Genomic DNA, 19069 nt, shown 5'->3' with positions numbered 1-19069 from the left:
CTTCTCCTGTCTTGCCTCGTCGATCTCTGTCTCACTCAATAAGAGCTCGTTCCGTTCACTCGGCCCGGGTCATCTCCTTCTTCTTCCCATTCCTCTTCAACAACACCAAGAACTGAGAAGATTCCAATCCCCAACAAGCCAATCTTCGACGCCATGTCCGACGCCCCCGAAACCAACGCGGAGGCGCGAAAGCACTCCATCGGCATCCACACTACCCAGGATGTCGAGCACATCGAGGCTCCCATCACATGGAAGGCCTACCTCATGTGCGCCTTTGCCTCCTTTGGTGGTATCTTCTTCGGCTACGACTCCGGTTACATCAACGGTGTCAACGGCTCCGCCATCTTCTACAAGGCCGTTGAGGGCGCTGCCGCTACCAAGCTCACCGACCCCCATTCCTCCCTCATCACCTCCATTCTGTCTTGCGGTACCTTCTTCGGTGCTCTGATTGCTGGTGACGTCTCCGACTGGATCGGCCGAAAGTGGACCGTCATCATCGGCTGCTTCATCTACATGATCGGTGTCATTGTCCAGATGGTTACTTCTCCCGAGCACGCTCTTGGTCCCATTGTCGCTGGTCGTCTCATTGCCGGTCTCGGTGTCGGTTTCGAGTCTGCCATTGTCATTCTGTACATGTCTGAGATTGTAAGTTGGACAATGTTTCTCCTCCATTCCTGTCATCTCAGCTGCTAACCTGCTTGCCTCTTCCAGTGCCCCCGCAAGGTCCGTGGTGCCCTTGTCGCTGGTTACCAGTTCTGCATTACCATCGGTATCCTCCTCGCTTCTTGCGTCGTCTACGGCACCAAGGACTTCACCAACACTGGCGCCTACCGTATCCCCATCGCCATCCAGTTCCCCTGGGCTCTGATCCTCGGTGGTGGTCTCCTCTTCCTCCCCGACTCTCCCCGTTACTTCGTCAAGAAGGGTGAGATCCAGAAGGCCATCAACTCCCTGTCCCGTGTTCGTGGCCAGCCTGAGGACTCCGAGTATGTCCAGAACGAGCTTGCTGAGATTATCGCCAACGAGGAGTACGAGCGTGCTCTGATCCCCAACACCACCTGGTTCGGCTCTTGGGCCAACTGCTTCAAGGGTTCTCTGTGGACCGGCAAGTCTAACCTGCGACGAACCATCCTCGGTACCTCTCTCCAGATGATGCAGCAGTGGACCGGTGTCAACTTCATCTTCTACTACTCCACCCCCTTCCTCCAGTCCACCGGTGCCATCAGCAACTCTTTCTTGATCTCCCTCATCTTCTCCCTGGTCAACGTCTGCTCCACTCCTCTGTCTTTCTGGACCGTTGAGCGATTCGGTCGTCGTTCCATCCTCATCATTGGTGCCGGTGGTATGCTTATCTGCCAGTTCCTCGTCGCCATCATCGGTGTCACTGTCGGCTTCAACAAGACCCACCCCGACCCCAGCAACCCTGGCTCCGACCTGGCCGACAACATCTCCGCTGTCAACGCCCAGATTGCCTTCATCGCCATCTTCATCGCCTTCTTCGCCTCCACCTGGGGTCCCGGTGCCTGGATTGTCATTGGTGAAATCTTCCCTCTGCCTATCCGATCTCGTGGTGTTGCTCTGTCCACCGCTTCCAACTGGCTGTGGAACACCATCATCACCGTCATCACCCCCTACATGGTTGGTACCGATAAGGGCAACCTGAAGTCATCCGTCTTCTTCATCTGGGGAGGTCTCTGCACTTGCGCTTTCGTCTACTCCTACTTCCTCATCCCCGAGACCAAGGGCCTGTCTCTCGAGCAGGTCGACAAGATGATGGAGGAGACCACCCCCCGTACCTCTGCCAAGTGGAAGCCTACTACCACCTTCGCTGCCCAGATGGGCACTGGTGAGTACATTGAGAAGGCTGTCGCTGAGGTCTAAGCGTTTCCTGCGTCGATTTGGATAAAGGAGGTGTTCTTTTTTTTTTCTTCCCCTTTTTACTATTTCCTTTATAACGTGGTGGGGTGGATAGCTGCAGGTAATGGTCTACCTCTGCAGTTTTGTGATGAAATCATACCCGGGGCACGGCGGATGTGTCCTAAGAGATGTGTTTGACGACGGAGATGCTTTTGTAATGCGGTAGATGTGGACATAACTATTACTACTAGTTAAAAAATGTTATCCCAAGATCCAAAAAAACTCTATTCCCTTCGCGCTTTAAGGATGCGAAACGACTTTTGTCATTCTTCACAGTTCCTTTTTAGCTACCCTGTTTTACTACTACTTTATCTTAATAAGATCACATACTTGATCTACATGTTGGTTTTGTTTTCTCTTTTGTGTGTGTGTGTGGCGTGCACTTGAGGCTTTGAGACTTCTTCCCCTGTCTATGGTTGCATGGCCTGTTTGAATTTTGCATACTGGGTTTCCCTTTGGCTGGCTTCCCTTGAATTCTTCCTTTACCTGTTTTGTGCAGTGCTAGCAGCATTCCCTGCAAAACGCAGCTGATGTGAGATTTTTTTTCTCTCGGTTCTCGGTACCCCCATGCGTGAAACTCGACCAATCACTTTGGGCGTGGTGCGTACCACGAACAAGGAGGGAGAGACGCTTCGCCTCATGACTGGATTTGGTAATTGGGATTATTGAAGGGAGAGGGGGTGGAGGGTGTGATTTAGTTTGGGTTGGAGTTGATGTTACGTTGTGCTTTGGTTGTGGTGCTTGGGGACGTTGATGCGATGGATGTTGTGGGTGAGTTTGTTGACTTAGCCATGCTTGTATGGTTTGCGTTGGTATATGGTATTGATTTTTGGGCTTACTGAAAAAGGGATTGATGTATTTTCCTATTTGGGTAGTTGATAGGCTGCTTGTATAGCAAACAGGGGTGTTATTCATGTGCATAATGATGACTGTCTGCTTAATGTGATGTGTTTACGTTGGATACTAAAGTTGTGTAAGAAGGGCATGAGCAGTCAAACTGGCTGAATATACGCAGCCTTGTATGAACACTCTGACTTGATTTGATTGTTTTCCCTCTTGCAAAGACCATTCCATGTACTAACAGTCAACCGTGATAGGGGGGTATCTTGGGTATTATATCTTATCGTGACGACTTTCATGAATACAAACAAAAGTAGAACCAACCATCCCTGTACTCGATAACCCGCAAGCAGTATTACAGCAAAAAAAGAACCTTATACCTTCACCCTCAGTTGTTACTCCTGCTCGCACCGGAAGCAGCCTGACCTCGGGGCTCAGGCACTTCACTCGTATCGCTCGTCTCGCTCACCGAAGCCACCGGCCCCTGCAAGATATTCTCCGTGCTCTTCTCGCTCCCGTTCTCTCCACCGGCGGTACTGCCCAAGGGCCTCATGCCGCTCTTCGTCGCCCGCCACGACTGCAGTGCATAAGGGCCCTCAGCGCCGGGCCTGGCGGGCGTGTTGCCGCTGCTGCCACCGCTGCGCGTCTTCTCGGAGAAGTACGTGACGAGGGGCGCGAGCGTGGGCACGCATGCAATGATGATACCGACGGCTGTCTCGACAATGGACCACTTGATGGCTTCGGCGGAGTCGAGGTAGTTGGAGAGGTTGCTGATGGTTTGGATGCGGATGATTTGGACAATGGTGACGAAGAGACCCAAGGCGAAGAGACATAGGAGGGCGATTTTGCGACGGATCTTCATCTGGAGCTTGAGGAGGACGGGAAAGGGGAGGACGAGCCTGGCCAACACAGGTTAGGAGACATGTATGTCGAAGGTATAGAAAGAAAAGCGAGAAACTTACGTGATTACGTCAAAGATGATCGTCAAAGACGAGAATGTGAGGTAAAAGGGAACCGCATCAGCACAATGGCCGGGCACCAGAGGCTCCCATTGCTTCTGGACCTAATTATACAAGATCATCAGGATATATTCGTTGCCATTTTCACCCCTAACATAGACGGCATCTTGAAAAAAGGGGGTTTGTGTTTTAGGATGTTGGTCATACCGGAATACACAGGAACAAGAAAACCAGCATAAAGGCTATATGTGCCATTGTAACAATCGCGGCAATCGAGATGGGCAACAGTCGGTACGTCCCAGGTACCAAACGGACGTAGGATACGAGCAGACTGGTCTTGAAGCCCCAAATGCCGAGAACATAGCTAGTTAGACAAAAGAGTTGTGAGCCAACAGTATCCCTCACGAGGGGGGCCGAAAGAGGAGTTTGCTTACAACGGCGCGCCGATATATTGCGTCTAGAAGGATTTAATGATTCATTCATGGAAACGATGGGAAGAAAGGACAGGGGTGAAAGTACTTTGCCAAAGTTGAGGACATTTTCGTCCGGCATGGTATCGAGTTCAATCAGCCCGAGGCCCCATTTCGTTTCTGCAGAGCAGTTTAGCAATTGATCCTGTCAAACCAGAACATTCGACTGGGTTGGGTAATGGGATAGACATACGGACGACAGTTGCTGAAGTGTACCCGCAGGCTCCAATCTGTTTCCAATCCCAATTCGAGTCAGTGGACCAGCCAGTAGACGAGAGTTTTCCTTCGAAACCACCCGGACGAGGTTAATCGAAAGGAAACGTTCAATCGGTCGCATACCCAGCTAGCAATGATCAACCAGTCATCTGTGTGTCTTTAGTTAGCATCTGACCTATCGGATCCCACAAGAGAGCCGAGAAACGAAGCCGCAGTGACGATCGCCAAGGGCCCCTTTCAGATACGTACCCAGACCGACCGCCTTTGTAATCCTCGTTCTGACATAGATCCTCAGACACAGCGCGACAAGAGCCAGCGCCGTCACAGACAGTGCAACGGCAACAATGGTTGGCCCATTGTTCGGCGTACCGTCAGGCGTATTGTACGCCCACGCCATGGCTTTCTCCTGACCAAACTTCAAAGAAGCTCGGGAAGCCCGCCAGACGCCTGAGAACACAGAGGTGATAGTAGTAGAAGTAGGGGACTCTTGGTTTTTACATAACGCATGAAAAAAAGGGAAAAAGTTATTAATAGTAAGAAATGAGAAGCAAGTAATTCAAATCCAGATTGTCGAGCTGCCGGAACAGGGAGGAGAACGAGGGCGAGAAGGGGGCCCGTCTGTGCCGCACGGGGAGATCCCCAGGATATTATACTCTGCCTCACCCAAGAGAAGTCCAGATCCAACTGTTAATGAAACGCAACTTGTCAAGAGCCGCCAGCTGAAGATGCATCGTGGACTCCTGACGGAGTCGGTTCCGGCGAAGGTGGCTTGCAGCTAGACAGGTTTAAAGCAGCAGGGAAGGGAAGAAGACGGGAAACAATGGAGGACGCAGACAAAGTGAAAATCACCCAGCAGTAGTCCCAATGTCACCTAGGCCTGCGTCCAATTCCCCAAACAAGTTGGAGTGAGAAAAAATGAAAAGGAAAATGGAGGGCTGACAAGGGATGTCGACTGCCGACCCAGAGAGAGAGCCTGTCAATGCCGCATGTCATTTTCCAAGGCTCTGGAACCCCCGATCCATGCTTCTTTTTCCCTTCTTGCACTCCCTGTCACGGTGCCGCGTAAGGAAAGAAAACCGCCCGCCTCATTGCTACTGTTCGCTGTTGCCCCCGTATTGGATTGGCCTCTCTATACTCTAGCCTATTCGTTTTGTGCTAGCACTGCGACATTAGCTTCTAAGCGGAGAGAGCCGGACATCTTACAGGTTCACACACGCCTGGGCCTGACAAGTCTCCTGTCCTGTACGTCGTACTGCGACCTGTATACCTGTCCTCTCTCATTGCCCGTGCCTCAGGGCATAAGCGAATAGTCGAGATGAGAGGTACTCCACGTAGAACAGCGTTCTCCCCTGTGTTACGGACGCATCTACAAGCAATGCAGCTCTCACCTGCTTTCGTCTTTCTTTCCTATTTACGACGTACGACGTACCAATCCGTCCTTTCGTCTCCTCCGTGCAGGCTTCCAACGGGCGTAGCAGCCGTATTCCACGAATCCGAGGTCCTTGGGAGGGTAGCATTCTTGCACGTAATAGGTAAGAGAGAAAAACAGGGCCATGGCACCTGTAGGGGTCGCCCCGACCGGCAGCTGGCCCATTCGGAGATGACTGGTTTTGATTCTACGCATACATGGGGAGCTGGTTCGCCGATGAAAGCTGCATTTATGCGACCAGGGATAGCTGCAGTGACGACAGCTTAGTCAGAACGTCGAGGTGATGCATCGCCTGACGAATTTTGTGAGATCTGATCTGCTGGCCATGATGCCATTCAACATGAAGCATAGCCTTGCGCAGAAAAAAGAGCTATTGTTTAGCCCAGTCTCCTACAGGAGAAGCGTGATCACTGCATTCATGCTGCTTACCAAGAATTCGTCCGCTCCCCAGACGGGGGGTTTTCAGCTTTGAGGCTTCTTCGTGCGTCTTCAGTCACTTGGGCTTCGGACGAATGTGTCTTTTCCCCATCTTTTCCGTACCCCTGGTCGACCGGAACTCCGCTTTCAAGAGCCGGCAGCCACAGCGCGGTCTTATCCAAGAAGAGTCGTAGTTCAGAGTAGTCGTTGTTGGCGGCGGGAGGATACGGTTCCGCCAACGGTAGATCGCCAGAGGTGGGGGATAGTAGTGAGAGTAGGACCCAAGGCCGAATAAATGATCATTGAACCGATATTCGACGATCCAAGCAGCCGTCATTTAACGTGCTTTTCTGTGCCCTTTTGTGTACGGCACGAGTGCCGTTGCCATAATACGACATAACAAGACCTGGGGGCCTTTGTCCCTGAACTACATCCCTGTCCACATGCAGGAGAGACCTCCAGCTTGTTAATCTTTGCCTAATTTGATCGAGCAGAATTCTCTCATTTGCACTAGGGATCTTTCAAGGAGCAGAAGCAAAGCACTAGGAAAGTTCCGCAGTAGTGCTAGACCGCGGCCCGCGCAGCATCCCAACACGACAGCTTCTAGAGCGACGGTGAGAAGAGGGGAATGTAGCACCGCTACCTCTGCGGGTAGGTTCGAGATCGAGGTCCAGACTCAAGAACTCACCGGAAATTTTCTTCATCGTCCGCGTCAACTGCCGGTCCTGGGGCGAATAGCGAAATTTTCGAATACCACCTCACAGCTCGCATTGAAGGCCCAAGCAAAATCGGCAACATGTTTGACACATGAAAAAGAGACAACGAAACGAAGCAGAACCCCCGCATAGACTGGGTACTAAAGGAAGACGTGGCCCCAGCTCCTTCTTCAGCTGTTTCTTCAGCTCTTTCTCTCTACTTCTCTCTCCTCTGCCCTAAATGTGAGCTCCCTTGTCTTTAGCCTAGCCAATGATGCTTTCTCCGCCGGGTTACTCGGGTCACGTTCTCATCAGTACGCCGAGAAAGGCGGTCTTGCTCCCCAGCTTACCTTGAAAGAGGGGGCCTTGAGTCCAAGCGAGCAACTGAACAGAGCAGCGGCCGCGGGCTTGGCAACGTGGGATCTGAGGCCCGCGCATCGAGGTCTTTTGATTAGCATCTCGACTATCGACTGATGAGGCGGCCGTAAAGAGCAGTAGAATGATTAGACCGGCACGTGGAATGCCGAGATGGGCGTATGCAGGCCAAGATCGATGGACCTCTAAATCGTGGCAAAGTGTCGATAAAAGTCCACAGATCCGCGCATCTCGCCGAATGTGTAGCTCAGACTCCTCAGCTTCTCTTTCCCCTCTCGCCACACGGAGCACATCCGGGATCCTAAGATGCATTGCAGTAACCTAGGTTCTGCGCTTTTGGCTATTGCGAGCCTTGCAGGCTTCGCCAACTGTGCGCCCGCAACCTCGTCTACATCAACCTCGTCATGCAAATGCTTCCCTGGCGATGCATGCTGGCCCAGTAGCAGTGATTGGGCCGCGTTCAACAAGACTGTTGATGGGCGTCTGATTGCGACGGTTCCTCTGGGATCACCCTGCCACGGTGCATCCTACAATGAGACTGAGTGCCAGTTTCTGCAGGACAATTGGCTGTTCTCTCCAATCCAGTAAGTGGTATATGCATGAGAGACGCTCTTCTTGTTTTGCTCTTCTCTTGTCTAGCTTCCCCGGATGCACGTGTACCGCTTGCCAGTGACATCGTCTGACAAAGAATCTGTTAGCTACAACTCGTCGTCGTCGGTCATGGCGCCGTTGTTCGCGAATGCGAGCTGCGACCCATTCCAACCGGCTGACACGCCTTGCACTCTCGGCAATTATGTGCGATATGCGGTCAATGTGTCAACGGCTGCTCATGTCACAGCAACGCTTAAATTCGCGGCGCAGCGCAACATCCGCTTCGTCATCCGCAACACGGGACATGACTATAACGGCCGCTCAACTGGTGCTGGCGCCCTCTCTGTTTGGACTCATTATCTCAAGGACACCGAGGTTTTGGACTGGAGCGATAAGTATTACACCGGCAAGGCCCTCAAGATTGGGGCTGGTATCCAGGGCTTTGAAGCTCTCGAGGCAGCACACGCAGCTGGGTTAATTGTAGTGACGGGAGAATGCCCTAGTGTTGGCATTGCTGGAGGATACGTCCAAGGAGGCGGTCACTCTGCTCTCAGCACCATTTATGGCCTGGCAGCCGACAATGCCCTCTCATATGATGTCGTGACTCCCAACGGAACGCTCGTGACTGCCACCCGGACTCAGTATAATGATCTTTACTGGGCATTGAGCGGCGGCGGCGGCGGCAACTATGGTGTTGTAGTGTCCATGGTTTTCCAAGCCCATCCTGACAACATTGTCAGCGGCTCCAAGTTCGCCGTTGACACCACTTCCAATGAGACACTGTACGCCGTCATTGACGCCTTCCACGCCGCTCTGCCAGCCATTGTGGATTCGGGTGTCATGATCATCTACTTCTTCGGCCCAGGATTCTTCCAGGTGCCTGCCATGACGGCATACGGCAAGACGCAAGACGAGGTTGAAGCCATCCTGAAGCCTTTTGTTGACGCTCTGGCGGCACTCAACATCGACCTGGCGCCCACATACACGCAGTTCTCCAGCTACTTTGATCACTTCCAGAACTATTGGGGCCCGCTTCCCGCTGGCAACATCCAGGTCGGCACGGACCTGTTTGGTGGCCGACTGATTCCCCGCTCCGTGCTGCCGAATTTCTCTCCGACAGCGCAGAAGCTAGTTGAGCTCGGCGTGACCTTTATCGGTGTCGGGCTCAACGTTTCTCACTTTGGCGGCGGCAATGCCAACGCCGTGCTGCCGCAGTGGCGATCGTCCATTGTAGAGGTCTCGCTGACACTGCCGTACAGCTTCCAGGTTCCTTTCCAGGACATGATTGCCACGCAGGACACCATCACCAACGTTGTCCAGCCCGTCATCGAGGCAGCTACGCCCGGTGCCGGTGCCTACATGAACGAGGCTGACTTTCAGCAGCCAGACTTCCAGGAAACCTTCTTCGGCGCCAACTATCCACAGCTGCTCAAGATTAAGCAAAAGTATGACCCCACGGGTCTGCTGTATGCGAGGGCCGCCGTGGGTAGCGAGGCTTGGACCGTTGCGGAGAATGGCCGGATGTGCAGAACTCAGTCATGATTTGTTGAGTTTAATTGATTAGTTGTAGTAGTAACAGTAGTAGTGTTTAGTTGAATGGCTCATGAAGATGATTAGTTCATGTTGATTCAAGAGATGAAGTGCCATTTGGAATGGTGTTGTGCACGTGTAGATTAGCAGATATGCAGATTGTGGCAGGTACGCGGAACCAGCTCAGCTGAGCTCGGGACTATTGAAATAACGGATTACTAAGCTGCGACTATGCTGGCCTTGTATTCGCAGTAAATGCCCGACTTTTACTCCTTCAAGGACTATCTGGAGCCGCATCTCCGGTATTGATTGATCTTTCGGTATAAGATGCACATGCGCATAGTATTACCAGTAGTAGTTGAGACGCAGATAAGCACAGATGTCCGTGGATCACTTACAGCTCTGGATCGTGGGGTGAGATCCAGCCTATCAGCAGCGGCTTCGGCTACCGCGCTTGTGTGATTAGCGGGCTGTAATGCATCATCTCGATCGGCGCATCTGCTGGACAAGCACACGCAGACAAACACTCCGGAGTATTAATTCACTTGGGTCATTTGCAGCGGGAATACAGAGCATCTGCACATGCATCCTCTGCTCCGTAGCGTCTTGGGTTTTCCACTGTATTGGCATCAGCACGGAGTAATACTATGTATAGGTAGGTATGGATGTAACATTGGTGCATATTAGACGACGGATGCTGTTTCGAGTAACCTTACAAAGCATCTGCAACTTCTCGTATCAGCAGACCTTCCGATGCACCAAGTAATTGTATCTGTACAGGATCTTCTCAAGGATTGACATTTGCCATTTTCGTATTACTACTCCGTTGATTTGTCTGGTACTTGCTATTTGATACCCGTAATACCCGAAGCTGAAAACGGGCTTGGCGGCTTAAAAGACGACGGGCCATTTCCTGCTTCTTTTTTAAGCTCGCATATACACGACGGAAGTTTGACGCATCAATTACTCCGAAGAACCCATGCCGTCAAATCACGGATCTTGCCCCTCGTCGCAGCCGTTCAACCGTTGCGTCTCCAAGAGCTCAGAGTTTTGCGCCGTCTTCCGAAGCCTTTAGCACATTGTCGCTCTTTGTAGTCGGGATTTATAGCACCGTGCTGTTCAGGGTCTTGGCTCGATCGGGTTATTCGCAGAAAAAAACGGACAAGGTTCCGGTTTCTCCGTCTCTGTTCCGAGCATAGTTCCAAGACGTGATATCCAACGCCACCTGATAATAAATACTTATCTTTCACCCTCCTGCAAAACCAACCATGCCTCTCTACCGCCGTCCTTGAATTACACTCTCCGGCTCTGTTTGCCGACCGTCGCCGCTAAATGGGTGCCTCAACACCGCTGTCGCAGGTTCTGCCTCCCCTGATCCTGGGGACGGCTACCTTCAACCACCAGTATCACCCCGATCCCTCACGCATGCCCTACGTCGATATTGTGCGGAGAGCCCTCGAGCACGGAATCAATGCCTTTGACACCTCGCCTTACTACGGCCCTTCCGAGATCCTGCTGGGCCAGGCGCTGCGACTCTTGACCCCGCCCCCGCCACGAGAGGGATATTTCCTCATCACCAAAGCTGGCCGCATCAAGTCGGACGAATTCGACTACTCACCAGCGTGGGTGCGATACAGCGTCTGCCGTAGCTTAGAGCGTCTAGGAACGCGGTACCTGGACCTGGTCTACATGCACGATGTCGAGTTTGTGTCTGCCGCCGAGGTCCTGCAGGCTGTCAAGGAGCTGCGCCGCCTGCGCGACCAGGGACTGATTCGCTATGTTGGTATCAGCGGATATCCCGTCGACACTCTTGCATCGCTAGCGGAGATGATACTGAGAGAGACAGGCGAGCCTCTGGATGCAATTCTTTCCTACGGCAACTTCTGCCTGCAAAACACTCAGCTTGGACGCCCCGACTTTTTGCAACGATTCCAGGCTGCTAGGGTTGAGTGTCTGCTCAACGCAAGCATACTCAACATGGGCCTCCTGACGACTCGTGGAGTTGACAACGGTCCTATGGTCTCTTGGCACCCCTCGCCGCCGGAGCTGCGCAAGGTCTGTGCCAAGCTGTCACAAATCGCACAGGATAACGGCGAGCACCTTGAGGGGGTGGCTATCCGGTGGGCTCTGGAAAATTGGGCTCGCGCAGGAAAGGACTTTGGCACAACGGCATATGTCGGGGCTGGACCTCGCATCGGTGCAAGCGTTATGGGAGTCACGGCTATTACAGAGCTCGACGAGACTTGGGATCTGTGGAGAAGCGTCATTGGCCCTGTCATTGGCACCAAGGACGAAGCCGCAACACAGAAGAGCAACAAGATTAAGAGGCTTGTCGAAGACAAGATGTGGCCCACCCTGGGCTCATGGAAGGATCACGCCTGGGAGAGCGGCGGCGAAACATTTGTCAATGCTAGAGTGACACCTGGACAGATTCCTAACGACGAGGTGGCTGAGAGATGGGGACTGGTTCCTTCAGCAGCGGTTGTTGCCAAGTTGTAACGCACAACGCCTAATATCATAGACCAGCATGTTTTTTTTTTCATCTTCATCTTTTTCTTCTTGTTTGATTCTCGGATAAATTTCCTACAAAGTACATACATGCCGTCGCTATAAATGAAATCGCATATATGAGAAGAGCGCACAGTTGAGAAACAAGTGACATTAACGTTTTACCCATTTTTTGATACTAACATGGGTAATGTCTATAACAAAAAGTCTTGCCACCGTGACATATCACGACAAAGATAACCTCTAGGTGGAAGCACGTCGATTGAGATTGGCGAGATACCAAGTAACTGCCTATCTAGGCTATACGGAAGAAGAAGCTGCGGAATGTTGACGTTGGATTCAGCCGAGACAAAAGCTAATGCTTGTAACAGATTTTATCTCACTATTGATGTCTTCGTATTACCGCTGATCCAGCGGCAGTCATGCATGGCCAAGTCGCATTAGAGTGTGCATCTGTTTAGCCTGCCTAAGTGTAATACTACATGGATGGCCATCCTCTAATCCTCCGATCCTCCGATCCTTCGGCTATACATAGCAGCAGCTCCAAAGATGTAAGCGGGTCGTCGGCCTTCTAATGCAAGACATGCTTCCAGATAAGAGGATTCCATATCAATGAGTCCCAGTCAATATGCGTGTAAAGCATCAATTTGTTGAGCTCCCTCCAGATACTGTACGACCTAATTGCTTCGTATACACCAGATATGGAATCGACTCTTGCATCTCGGCCCCTCAAAATCTTTTTGCGTGGCCTACTCATCTTGGTGGCTGGGCTGGTTGCCAGATTTCTGTATCGTGGATACAAAGTCAGGAGGCATGTCCGGCAGTTGCAAGCTCAGGGAATTGTACATACGTGAAATTTAACACTCTCATCGCGGTAGATACTGACCGGCTCGCAGCCCACTCTCCCACATTCCCTCTTGTTTGGACATATTCCAATTCTCCTCAAGTTCCGGAAGCATCACCCTGAAGATGTCCATTTCGGCATCATCATGAAATGGCTTGTAGATAACTGCAACCAGTGGATTCCAGACTTGAAACGCCCTCCTCCAGTGCTGTACCTTGACATATGGCCCGTCTTCCCGGACGTCATGATGATGGTCTTTGACGGCAGCATGTCGGCGCAGTTTACGCAGGCTAGAAGCTTGCCTAAGCACCATATTACTCGGACGTTCCTTGAGCCGTTGACGGATAACCTCGACATGACCTCTGCTGACGGCAGTCAGTCGAAGGTGTGGAGGTCGCGGTTCAACCCGAGCTTCAGTCCGAGAAACATCACCATGCTCATTCCCGAGCTCATCGATGAGATCATGGTCTTCAAAGACTTGCTTGGGAAAATGGCTGGGCCAAGCGGACAATGGGGTGACGTCTTTCAGCTGGAGGAGCGCACCACAAGCCTTACTTTCGACGTAATTCTTCGTGCAACAATGTAATAAATCCTTCTAAAGATTAATCTTGCTTGTACTTACACGCCACCTAGGGATGAAAGACTGCATGAGCAGATAAATGCACAGGGCAGTCCACTCAAGCAAGCCCTCATCAGCCAGATACGATTGATGAGCAAAGTCCTCGGCGTGAACCGCATCCTAGGCATCAAACGATGGCCGTGGGAAGCCTGGACCAGACAACGCAACAACGAAGCATTACGCAAGGCTCTGCTGGGCCGCGTGGAAGCCATCATAAAGTCACCTCATCTCGCTGATGCTGTCAGCGAGAAGAAGACTATCCTAAACATAGCTCTGAGTCGCACGCTTGCCGAAACCGGCGGCGAAACTCCCGATCAACGGTCAGTCGATGCCATTCTAGCTAATCTCAAGCTTTTCTTGTTTGCGGGCCACGATACGACATCGTCAACCATCTGCTGGATGTTCAAGCTACTCCAGGACAACCCCAACTGCCTCGCCAAGCTCCGCGAAGAGCTTAACAGTGTTCTTGGAGAAGACGTCACCCAAGCTGCCAGTTTATTACGGGACTCGCCTCAGCTTCTGAACAATCTAGTGTACACCAATGGCGTCGTCAAAGAAGCTCTCCGCTTCTACCCGCTCGCATCAACTGTGCGCCAGGGCGAAAGAGATTTCTTCCTCGCTGTGTCCGGGTCTGATATGAGATACCCGACGGAGGGCACCGCCATCCATGACGTGCCGTCCGTCATTCAGCTTGACGAACACGTTTGGCCGCGCGCAAACGAGTTTCTCCCGGAACGCTGGATCGCGGCCCAAGGCGACCCTATGCACCCCAACAAGGATGCCTGGAGGCCGTTCTCCATGGGGCCGAGGAATTGCATCGGACAAGAGCTGGCCATGGTGGAAATAAAATTGGTGGCTGCATTAGTGTGCAGGGAATTTGACATCCAAGAGGCTTGGGACAAGTGGGATATGAAACAAGGATCGATGAAACCCAAAGAGACGGTTGATGGACAGAGACTCTATGGATGTGGGCAAACTGTCCAACATCCAAAAGACGGAATGCCGGTGCATGTCAGACGACTTTATGCTTGAATAAACATTGCTTCACGTAACAGAATCGGAATGCTCCGAATATGTCGGATTGCGGTGAAACATCGGATTGAACCGATGAAGTCGGATCAAAGCCGTAACCGCAATCATCATGATCTCTACTCGATTATAAAATTATCGACACGTCCTAATACATGTCTCAAAGTAAAAAAAGCAACCTGAATTCGAATTTGCTCTCTACTTTAAAGTGATTGTTGATCGCCTTCTTATTGTGCTTCCCTGGACATAAACGCAATGGCTACCACCACGGCTCCACATGTTATTATTATTGGTTCCGGAATCACTGGCCTCCTGATAGCACAAGGCCTCAAAAAGGTAATATGCGATTTTATGCTTCCATCTATGCAGTCAGAATCCCAGGATTAACCTCTAACTCTAATACACAGAGAGGAATATCTTTCGCTGTTTACGACAAGGTGGACCCGGCCACTCGTACTCGAGACTGGAGTATGACCATATTCTGGTCTTTCCGACACTACCCTGCCCTGCTATCTGAAGAGCTTAATAATCGTATCAATGAGGCACAGTCAAAAGTATACTATAACCCGACAGCAGTTGAAGAATTGGTTGTTAAGAATGCCAAGACTGGCGACGTATTGGCAAGAGTGAACTCTCCTTTTGCCAGGAGAGTCAACAGAGTGGGCATGAGAAAGCTTTTGCTCAACGGAGTCAAGGTTCAGGTATATTTTAATCTTCTGGAACTTCATATGGCACACCGTGAGAATATGAAAATTAACCAGCTGCCAGTACGACCGCGAACTCGTTGGCGTTGAATATACCACTGATGGCGTTGTCGCCCGTTTCAAAAACGGGACATTTGAGAAGGGTACCATGATTGTTGGTGCTGAGGGCGGACAGTCTTTTATACGGCGCATGCTTCTTGGTGACCTCGCCTTGCCAGAGACATATCCAGACGTTGAAATGATAAACATCAACGCTAGATATACTCATGAGCAAGGGAAGTATATTGCAGAGAATGTAGTGCCACACGTTGATTATGGAGTTCATCCTAAGGGAATATTCTTTATTATCCTTGGTAAGATACTTGGCCCTCTTTGAAGAGTCAACACTAACTTTTACATCCAGTCATGCGTGTTGAAGAAAAAGATGATTACTCTACATGGACATTCCATTTTGTCATTACATATCCCAAAACTCTCACCGGCACACCATTGAAGGGCAAAAGCAATGCTGAGCGTGTTGCTATTCTGAGGTCCATTGCAGATAACTTTGCAGAGCCCAGACGATCAGCCTTAATGTGGCTGCCAGATGACTTGGAAGTCCCCGATGACTCTATCAAGATGTGGAGTCCAGAGCCGTGGGACAATCAAGATGGCCGAGTTACGTTGGCTGGAGATGCAGCGCACGCAATTGCATTCTGTAAGTGATACAGTTGTCTCTCACTAGTTGCACCGAAAGGAAAAACTGACTTGTTGTAAAAGATCGTGGACAAGGTCTGAACAACGCAACTGCCGACGCCGCAAACCTCGTTTCTGCTATAGAGAAAGCTGCTACTGGTGAATCGACACTGGCGGATGCCATAACTGAGTATGATAAAGAGGTCGTCGCTCGGGGACAAGAAGAAGTTAGACTGTCTCGAGAACTAGCTCTATCAATGGAGCACTGGGAGAAATTCTTGGAAAGCCCCATCATCAAATACGGCGGGAATATTCCGAAAGAAATGTCGAAGTGAAAGTCTTTATAGGAAATAGGAAAGTTGCTGAGTTGAGATAGCTTTGTTGGAGGTAGCATTAGTTGTAGTTAGAGATTCAACATCTCCATCGTGGTATGATACTTGTCGTTATCAGTTATATTTAATTCTTTCCTAATCATATTGATTTAGAATCTAAGCAAAATCTAGATCAGCCCACATGGGTCCCAGTTGATATTCCGGTAACAGAAAATGAGAAAGATCAGCATCACCATTGATATCCTGAAATAAGCTGACGTCAAAGTTGTCGAGAAGCGGATTAGGAGCATCGGAAGGCGTCATAGGCAGGAGGCCAAGTCGGCGACAGAGCGAAATGACCTTTGCATATTGATGCTCTGATGTCTTTGAAGATGCAGCGGTCGACTTGAGGAGATCTAATGCGGCTGTAACGAATTCACGTGCCTTGGCGAGGGTAGCACCATCAACCTTTCCCGTAGCGAGAGCCGATTTCTCTTGAGCCAATACACCTAACACCGCCCCAAGCGCCGTGATTAGGAAGTAGTTGTACTGCGTTTGTTGCATTTTGTATATGTCGGTTTCACCAAATAAGTCTAACAGGATCTGAAAACTGTCGTATGCGATGTTAACAGCCATCGCCCACAAGTCCGAGTTGGTAGCCTCTTGCAATTGGAGAGAGTAGAGTGCAGGGCGAATTAGTACGAGGCGTAGTTGATTTGCCCTCAAGTAGAGCAGAGTGTGAAAATGACGGATCTTTTTAGCATCAGGTTCCCTGTTGTTAGGATCCAACACTTTGGGAACATGTTTCTCTTGCCATTGGTTGAGATGATCTTGAAAGAAATCGAATGATTCCCGCCATTCTTGCGCGTAATGTGACGAGCCACCAAAGACATTAGAGATGGATTCGCAGATTCTGGAACCCAGACGACAGTAATCGATCATGGCTATTAAATAAGGGGAGTCATCCTAAATTTTGTGACAATGAGTAGTGCTCTTTCACTTTTGAAAGAGAGTGAAAGATAGAAAGTTGTGCAGTACGTACCGGCAATGGAATGCTATTGTCAATGTCTTTGTCTTGAATATGTCTTGGTAGCCCCAACGAATAACTGAGCTGGCAATCGAGAACAAAGGCCGTCCAAAACAAGTTGATTGCCAATTTATATGAACTTGGCTCCTTAAACATGCTCATAAGCACTTTGCTTTTATGTAGCCCAAACTCCAGGATCAGACGAGTGAGATTGCCAACAATACGCCAAGCGAGCCTCGAGTTGCCCTTAATTGAATGATATATACTCTGTTTCAAAATTAGCACCAGTTGAAAAGGGGCATATAGAGTTCAATACGTACAACTAATATTAGTACGTGTAAGTCGCCGATTTCTGCAGTAGCAGCCCATATCGTATTGTCTACATCGCGCTGTATGCTTGCATGGAATTTGGCGGCTGCGGCCTCATGACTGCTGTCCTGTATAATCATGGCAATAGCAAACACCATCTTGATGATATTGAGGTCACTGCGACTCATTCGATTCACCAAGATATCTCGGACGGATGAATGTGGCTCTGCTGCCAGAGCAGGATAGAGTTCCCTCACATGTTGCATCAAAACACCGATAGTTAAGATAGGGTGTGTCACGCCCACGAAGCTATCATAAAGGTGTACAAGATGGACCGCCATGTCTGCATCTATTTCCTCCAAGGTGTTGAAAGGCAATCCAGGCTGGGGGCTTGCCGCCGCTGGCGTTGAGAGATTATCAATGTCCTGATCGCTGAAATCGTTTCGAATATCTTCGTAACTACTTTCGACAATAATCTCTCCATCCAGTGTCGAGTATGTCTCTCGATCTGTGCTCTCTATTCCGCTGCCTATCATTCCCACTGCAGACATATAAAAGGTCATGCCGGAAGGACCACGGAAAAATGGAAGTAAGTGCTTGTAAGACATGGCCACGGAGTACTGTTCAGCGTTAAGAGGGATATGCTCCTCAGGCTCTCCGATGAGCCTCTTATTCAATACTCTGCTATTGTCCTCGGTCCTCTGAAGGAGCAAATCAAGTTTTTCTGACTGAGCTTGAATCATTTTCGTCAAATCCAAAGCCAAGGCAGCGTTCCTAGATTAGTTGAGATCTCTTATTAGTATATAACCGTCATGAACTGGACAATGGGCTGAATCAGCCGTGATATTGAGACAAACCAAGTAGAAGGAGGTTCCCTGTGACTGGATGCTTCGGCCGGAATATCTACTTCGCCATTGTTGGTATAAACAGCGCCGACGTTATGCAATTCTGTCATAACAGAGTGCCGCAATTTATATAAACATTCTTCCGGCCGCCTCTTTTCGCATTTATCGCATGGTTTCTTGCCATTGCATCGAATCTTTTGCTGTTTACATCGCTCACAGGCTTGAAACACGTATCGCTTGCGCTTCCGAGCGAGCCGGTTAGCATTGGATTGAGGAGGAGACAATGATCGATTTGCACGGTTCTCCATAATGTAATTAAGATATAATAGAGCTTATGATAAGTACCAATAGTAGAGTTGACTTCCTTTTAGTACGTCCTGGATGAGTATAGAGTAAGGTTTAGCTCAATGTTAAATACTAGCTAGTAATAGAGGATTTGTCGATTCTTAATAAGTCTCCTATTCGTATATGACCATCTCATGACAAAGCTTAAGCGGGGTAATATGGAGCTAATTACATAGCATGAATATGTCGGATAGACAGGGTATTTTATTGGATGACGATGTTACTTTGATCGGTGGTACAGCGTTGCAGGCGGTACGGGCATATGAGGTTGCATTTGGATTTTACCGAGTAATCGTGGAGGTGGCGTCAAAGGGGCCTCCTTTTCTTCTTCAATTTTATTCTAGGCGAAATATATTGTCAATGACCTGTAGAATAATTCGAGTTACCAACATGGCTCCAGTTACCGCAGTTACT

The 19069-nt window shown here is 50.1% G+C and overlaps 9 protein-coding genes across 9 annotated transcripts; 5 read left to right on the top strand and 4 right to left on the bottom strand.

Moving 5' to 3' along the window:
* Nucleotides 1-153: 153 nt before the first annotated feature.
* Nucleotides 154-1881, top strand: M431DRAFT_493995 (hypothetical protein; the record flags this gene model as incomplete). The annotated part of the gene is made up of 2 exons (XM_024917187.1): nucleotides 154-645; nucleotides 712-1881. The coding sequence occupies 2 exons, from the start codon at nucleotides 154-156 to the stop codon at nucleotides 1879-1881; spliced, it is 1662 nt and encodes a 553-aa protein (XP_024775235.1).
* Nucleotides 1882-2132: 251 nt separating this feature from the next.
* On the bottom strand, nucleotides 2133-2835 carry M431DRAFT_507232 (hypothetical protein; the record flags this gene model as incomplete). Its single annotated transcript, XM_024918936.1, has 1 exon — nucleotides 2133-2835. One exon carries the CDS (start codon nucleotides 2830-2832, stop codon nucleotides 2419-2421), a length of 414 nt encoding a protein of 137 aa, XP_024775234.1. The 3' UTR covers nucleotides 2133-2418.
* Nucleotides 2836-2991: 156 nt separating this feature from the next.
* On the bottom strand, nucleotides 2992-5073 carry M431DRAFT_403658 (hypothetical protein). The gene is made up of 8 exons (XM_024914886.1): nucleotides 4652-5073; nucleotides 4526-4551; nucleotides 4380-4416; nucleotides 4236-4306; nucleotides 4151-4173; nucleotides 3924-4080; nucleotides 3720-3820; nucleotides 2992-3656 (listed from the first exon to the last, which is right to left on the bottom strand). The coding sequence occupies exons 1-8, from the start codon at nucleotides 4797-4799 to the stop codon at nucleotides 3146-3148; spliced, it is 1074 nt and encodes a 357-aa protein (XP_024775233.1). The 5' UTR covers nucleotides 4800-5073; the 3' UTR covers nucleotides 2992-3145.
* Nucleotides 5074-7163: 2090 nt separating this feature from the next.
* M431DRAFT_507229 (hypothetical protein) lies at nucleotides 7164-9611 on the top strand. Its single transcript, XM_024918935.1, has 2 exons — nucleotides 7164-7902; nucleotides 8017-9611. Exons 1-2 carry the CDS (start codon nucleotides 7625-7627, stop codon nucleotides 9449-9451), a joined length of 1713 nt encoding a protein of 570 aa, XP_024775232.1. The 5' UTR covers nucleotides 7164-7624; the 3' UTR covers nucleotides 9452-9611.
* Nucleotides 9612-10512: 901 nt separating this feature from the next.
* M431DRAFT_507226 (hypothetical protein) lies at nucleotides 10513-12050 on the top strand. Its single transcript, XM_024918934.1, has one exon. It carries the CDS (start codon nucleotides 10772-10774, stop codon nucleotides 11936-11938), a length of 1167 nt encoding a protein of 388 aa, XP_024775231.1. The 5' UTR covers nucleotides 10513-10771; the 3' UTR covers nucleotides 11939-12050.
* Nucleotides 12051-12455: 405 nt separating this feature from the next.
* On the bottom strand, nucleotides 12456-12820 carry M431DRAFT_403599 (hypothetical protein). Its single transcript, XM_024914885.1, has one exon. It carries the CDS (start codon nucleotides 12702-12704, stop codon nucleotides 12519-12521), a length of 186 nt encoding a protein of 61 aa, XP_024775230.1. The 5' UTR covers nucleotides 12705-12820; the 3' UTR covers nucleotides 12456-12518.
* A 23-nt stretch (nucleotides 12821-12843) lies between these two features.
* Nucleotides 12844-14462, top strand: M431DRAFT_507225 (hypothetical protein). Its single transcript, XM_024918933.1, has 2 exons — nucleotides 12844-13373; nucleotides 13425-14462. Exons 1-2 carry the CDS (start codon nucleotides 12937-12939, stop codon nucleotides 14440-14442), a joined length of 1455 nt encoding a protein of 484 aa, XP_024775229.1. The 5' UTR covers nucleotides 12844-12936; the 3' UTR covers nucleotides 14443-14462.
* Nucleotides 14463-14618: 156 nt separating this feature from the next.
* On the top strand, nucleotides 14619-16153 carry M431DRAFT_530118 (hypothetical protein; the record flags this gene model as incomplete). The annotated part of the gene is made up of 5 exons (XM_024920783.1): nucleotides 14619-14775; nucleotides 14847-15140; nucleotides 15208-15496; nucleotides 15547-15840; nucleotides 15903-16153. Exons 1-5 carry the CDS (start codon nucleotides 14695-14697, stop codon nucleotides 16151-16153), a joined length of 1209 nt encoding a protein of 402 aa, XP_024775228.1. The 5' UTR covers nucleotides 14619-14694.
* Nucleotides 16154-16306: 153 nt separating this feature from the next.
* Nucleotides 16307-18208, bottom strand: M431DRAFT_4544 (hypothetical protein; the record flags this gene model as incomplete). Its single annotated transcript, XM_024915303.1, has 3 exons — nucleotides 16307-17095; nucleotides 17172-17423; nucleotides 17477-18208. 3 exons carry the CDS (start codon nucleotides 18206-18208, stop codon nucleotides 16307-16309), a joined length of 1773 nt encoding a protein of 590 aa, XP_024775227.1.
* Nucleotides 18209-19069: the final 861 nt, after the last annotated feature.

This window comes from Trichoderma harzianum, assembly GCF_003025095.1.
Source record: "Trichoderma harzianum CBS 226.95 unplaced genomic scaffold M431scaffold_5, whole genome shotgun sequence".
Classification (NCBI taxonomy): Eukaryota; Fungi; Ascomycota; class Sordariomycetes; order Hypocreales; family Hypocreaceae; genus Trichoderma; species Trichoderma harzianum.
The sequence above is the reverse complement of the archived record's forward strand: the minus strand, read 5'-3'. Positions and strand labels throughout refer to the sequence as shown.

Bases quoted from the DNA above. Each gene is read 5' to 3' on its own strand.
- M431DRAFT_403658 (XM_024914886.1), bottom strand. From the start codon at position 4,799: ATGGCGTGGGCGTACAATACGCCTGACGGTACGCCGAACAATGGGCCA. The intron at 4,552-4,651 runs GTACGTATCTGA...AAAGACACACAG, and splicing joins TACAAAGGCGGTCGGTCTGG to ATGACTGGTTGATCATTGCT. The intron at 4,174-4,235 runs GTACTTTCACCC...AAATCCTTCTAG, and splicing joins ATGTCCTCAACTTTGGCAAA to ACGCAATATATCGGCGCGCC.
- M431DRAFT_507229 (XM_024918935.1), top strand. From the start codon at position 7,625: ATGCATTGCAGTAACCTAGGTTCTGCGCTTTTGGCTATTGCGAGCCTT. The intron at 7,903-8,016 runs GTAAGTGGTATA...AGAATCTGTTAG, and splicing joins TGGCTGTTCTCTCCAATCCA to CTACAACTCGTCGTCGTCGG.
- M431DRAFT_507226 (XM_024918934.1), top strand. From the start codon at position 10,772: ATGGGTGCCTCAACACCGCTGTCGCAGGTTCTGCCTCCCCTGATCCTG.
- M431DRAFT_403599 (XM_024914885.1), bottom strand. From the start codon at position 12,704: ATGAGTAGGCCACGCAAAAAGATTTTGAGGGGCCGAGATGCAAGAGTC.
- M431DRAFT_507225 (XM_024918933.1), top strand. From the start codon at position 12,937: ATGAAATGGCTTGTAGATAACTGCAACCAGTGGATTCCAGACTTGAAA. The intron at 13,374-13,424 runs GTAATAAATCCT...CACGCCACCTAG, and splicing joins GTAATTCTTCGTGCAACAAT to GGATGAAAGACTGCATGAGC.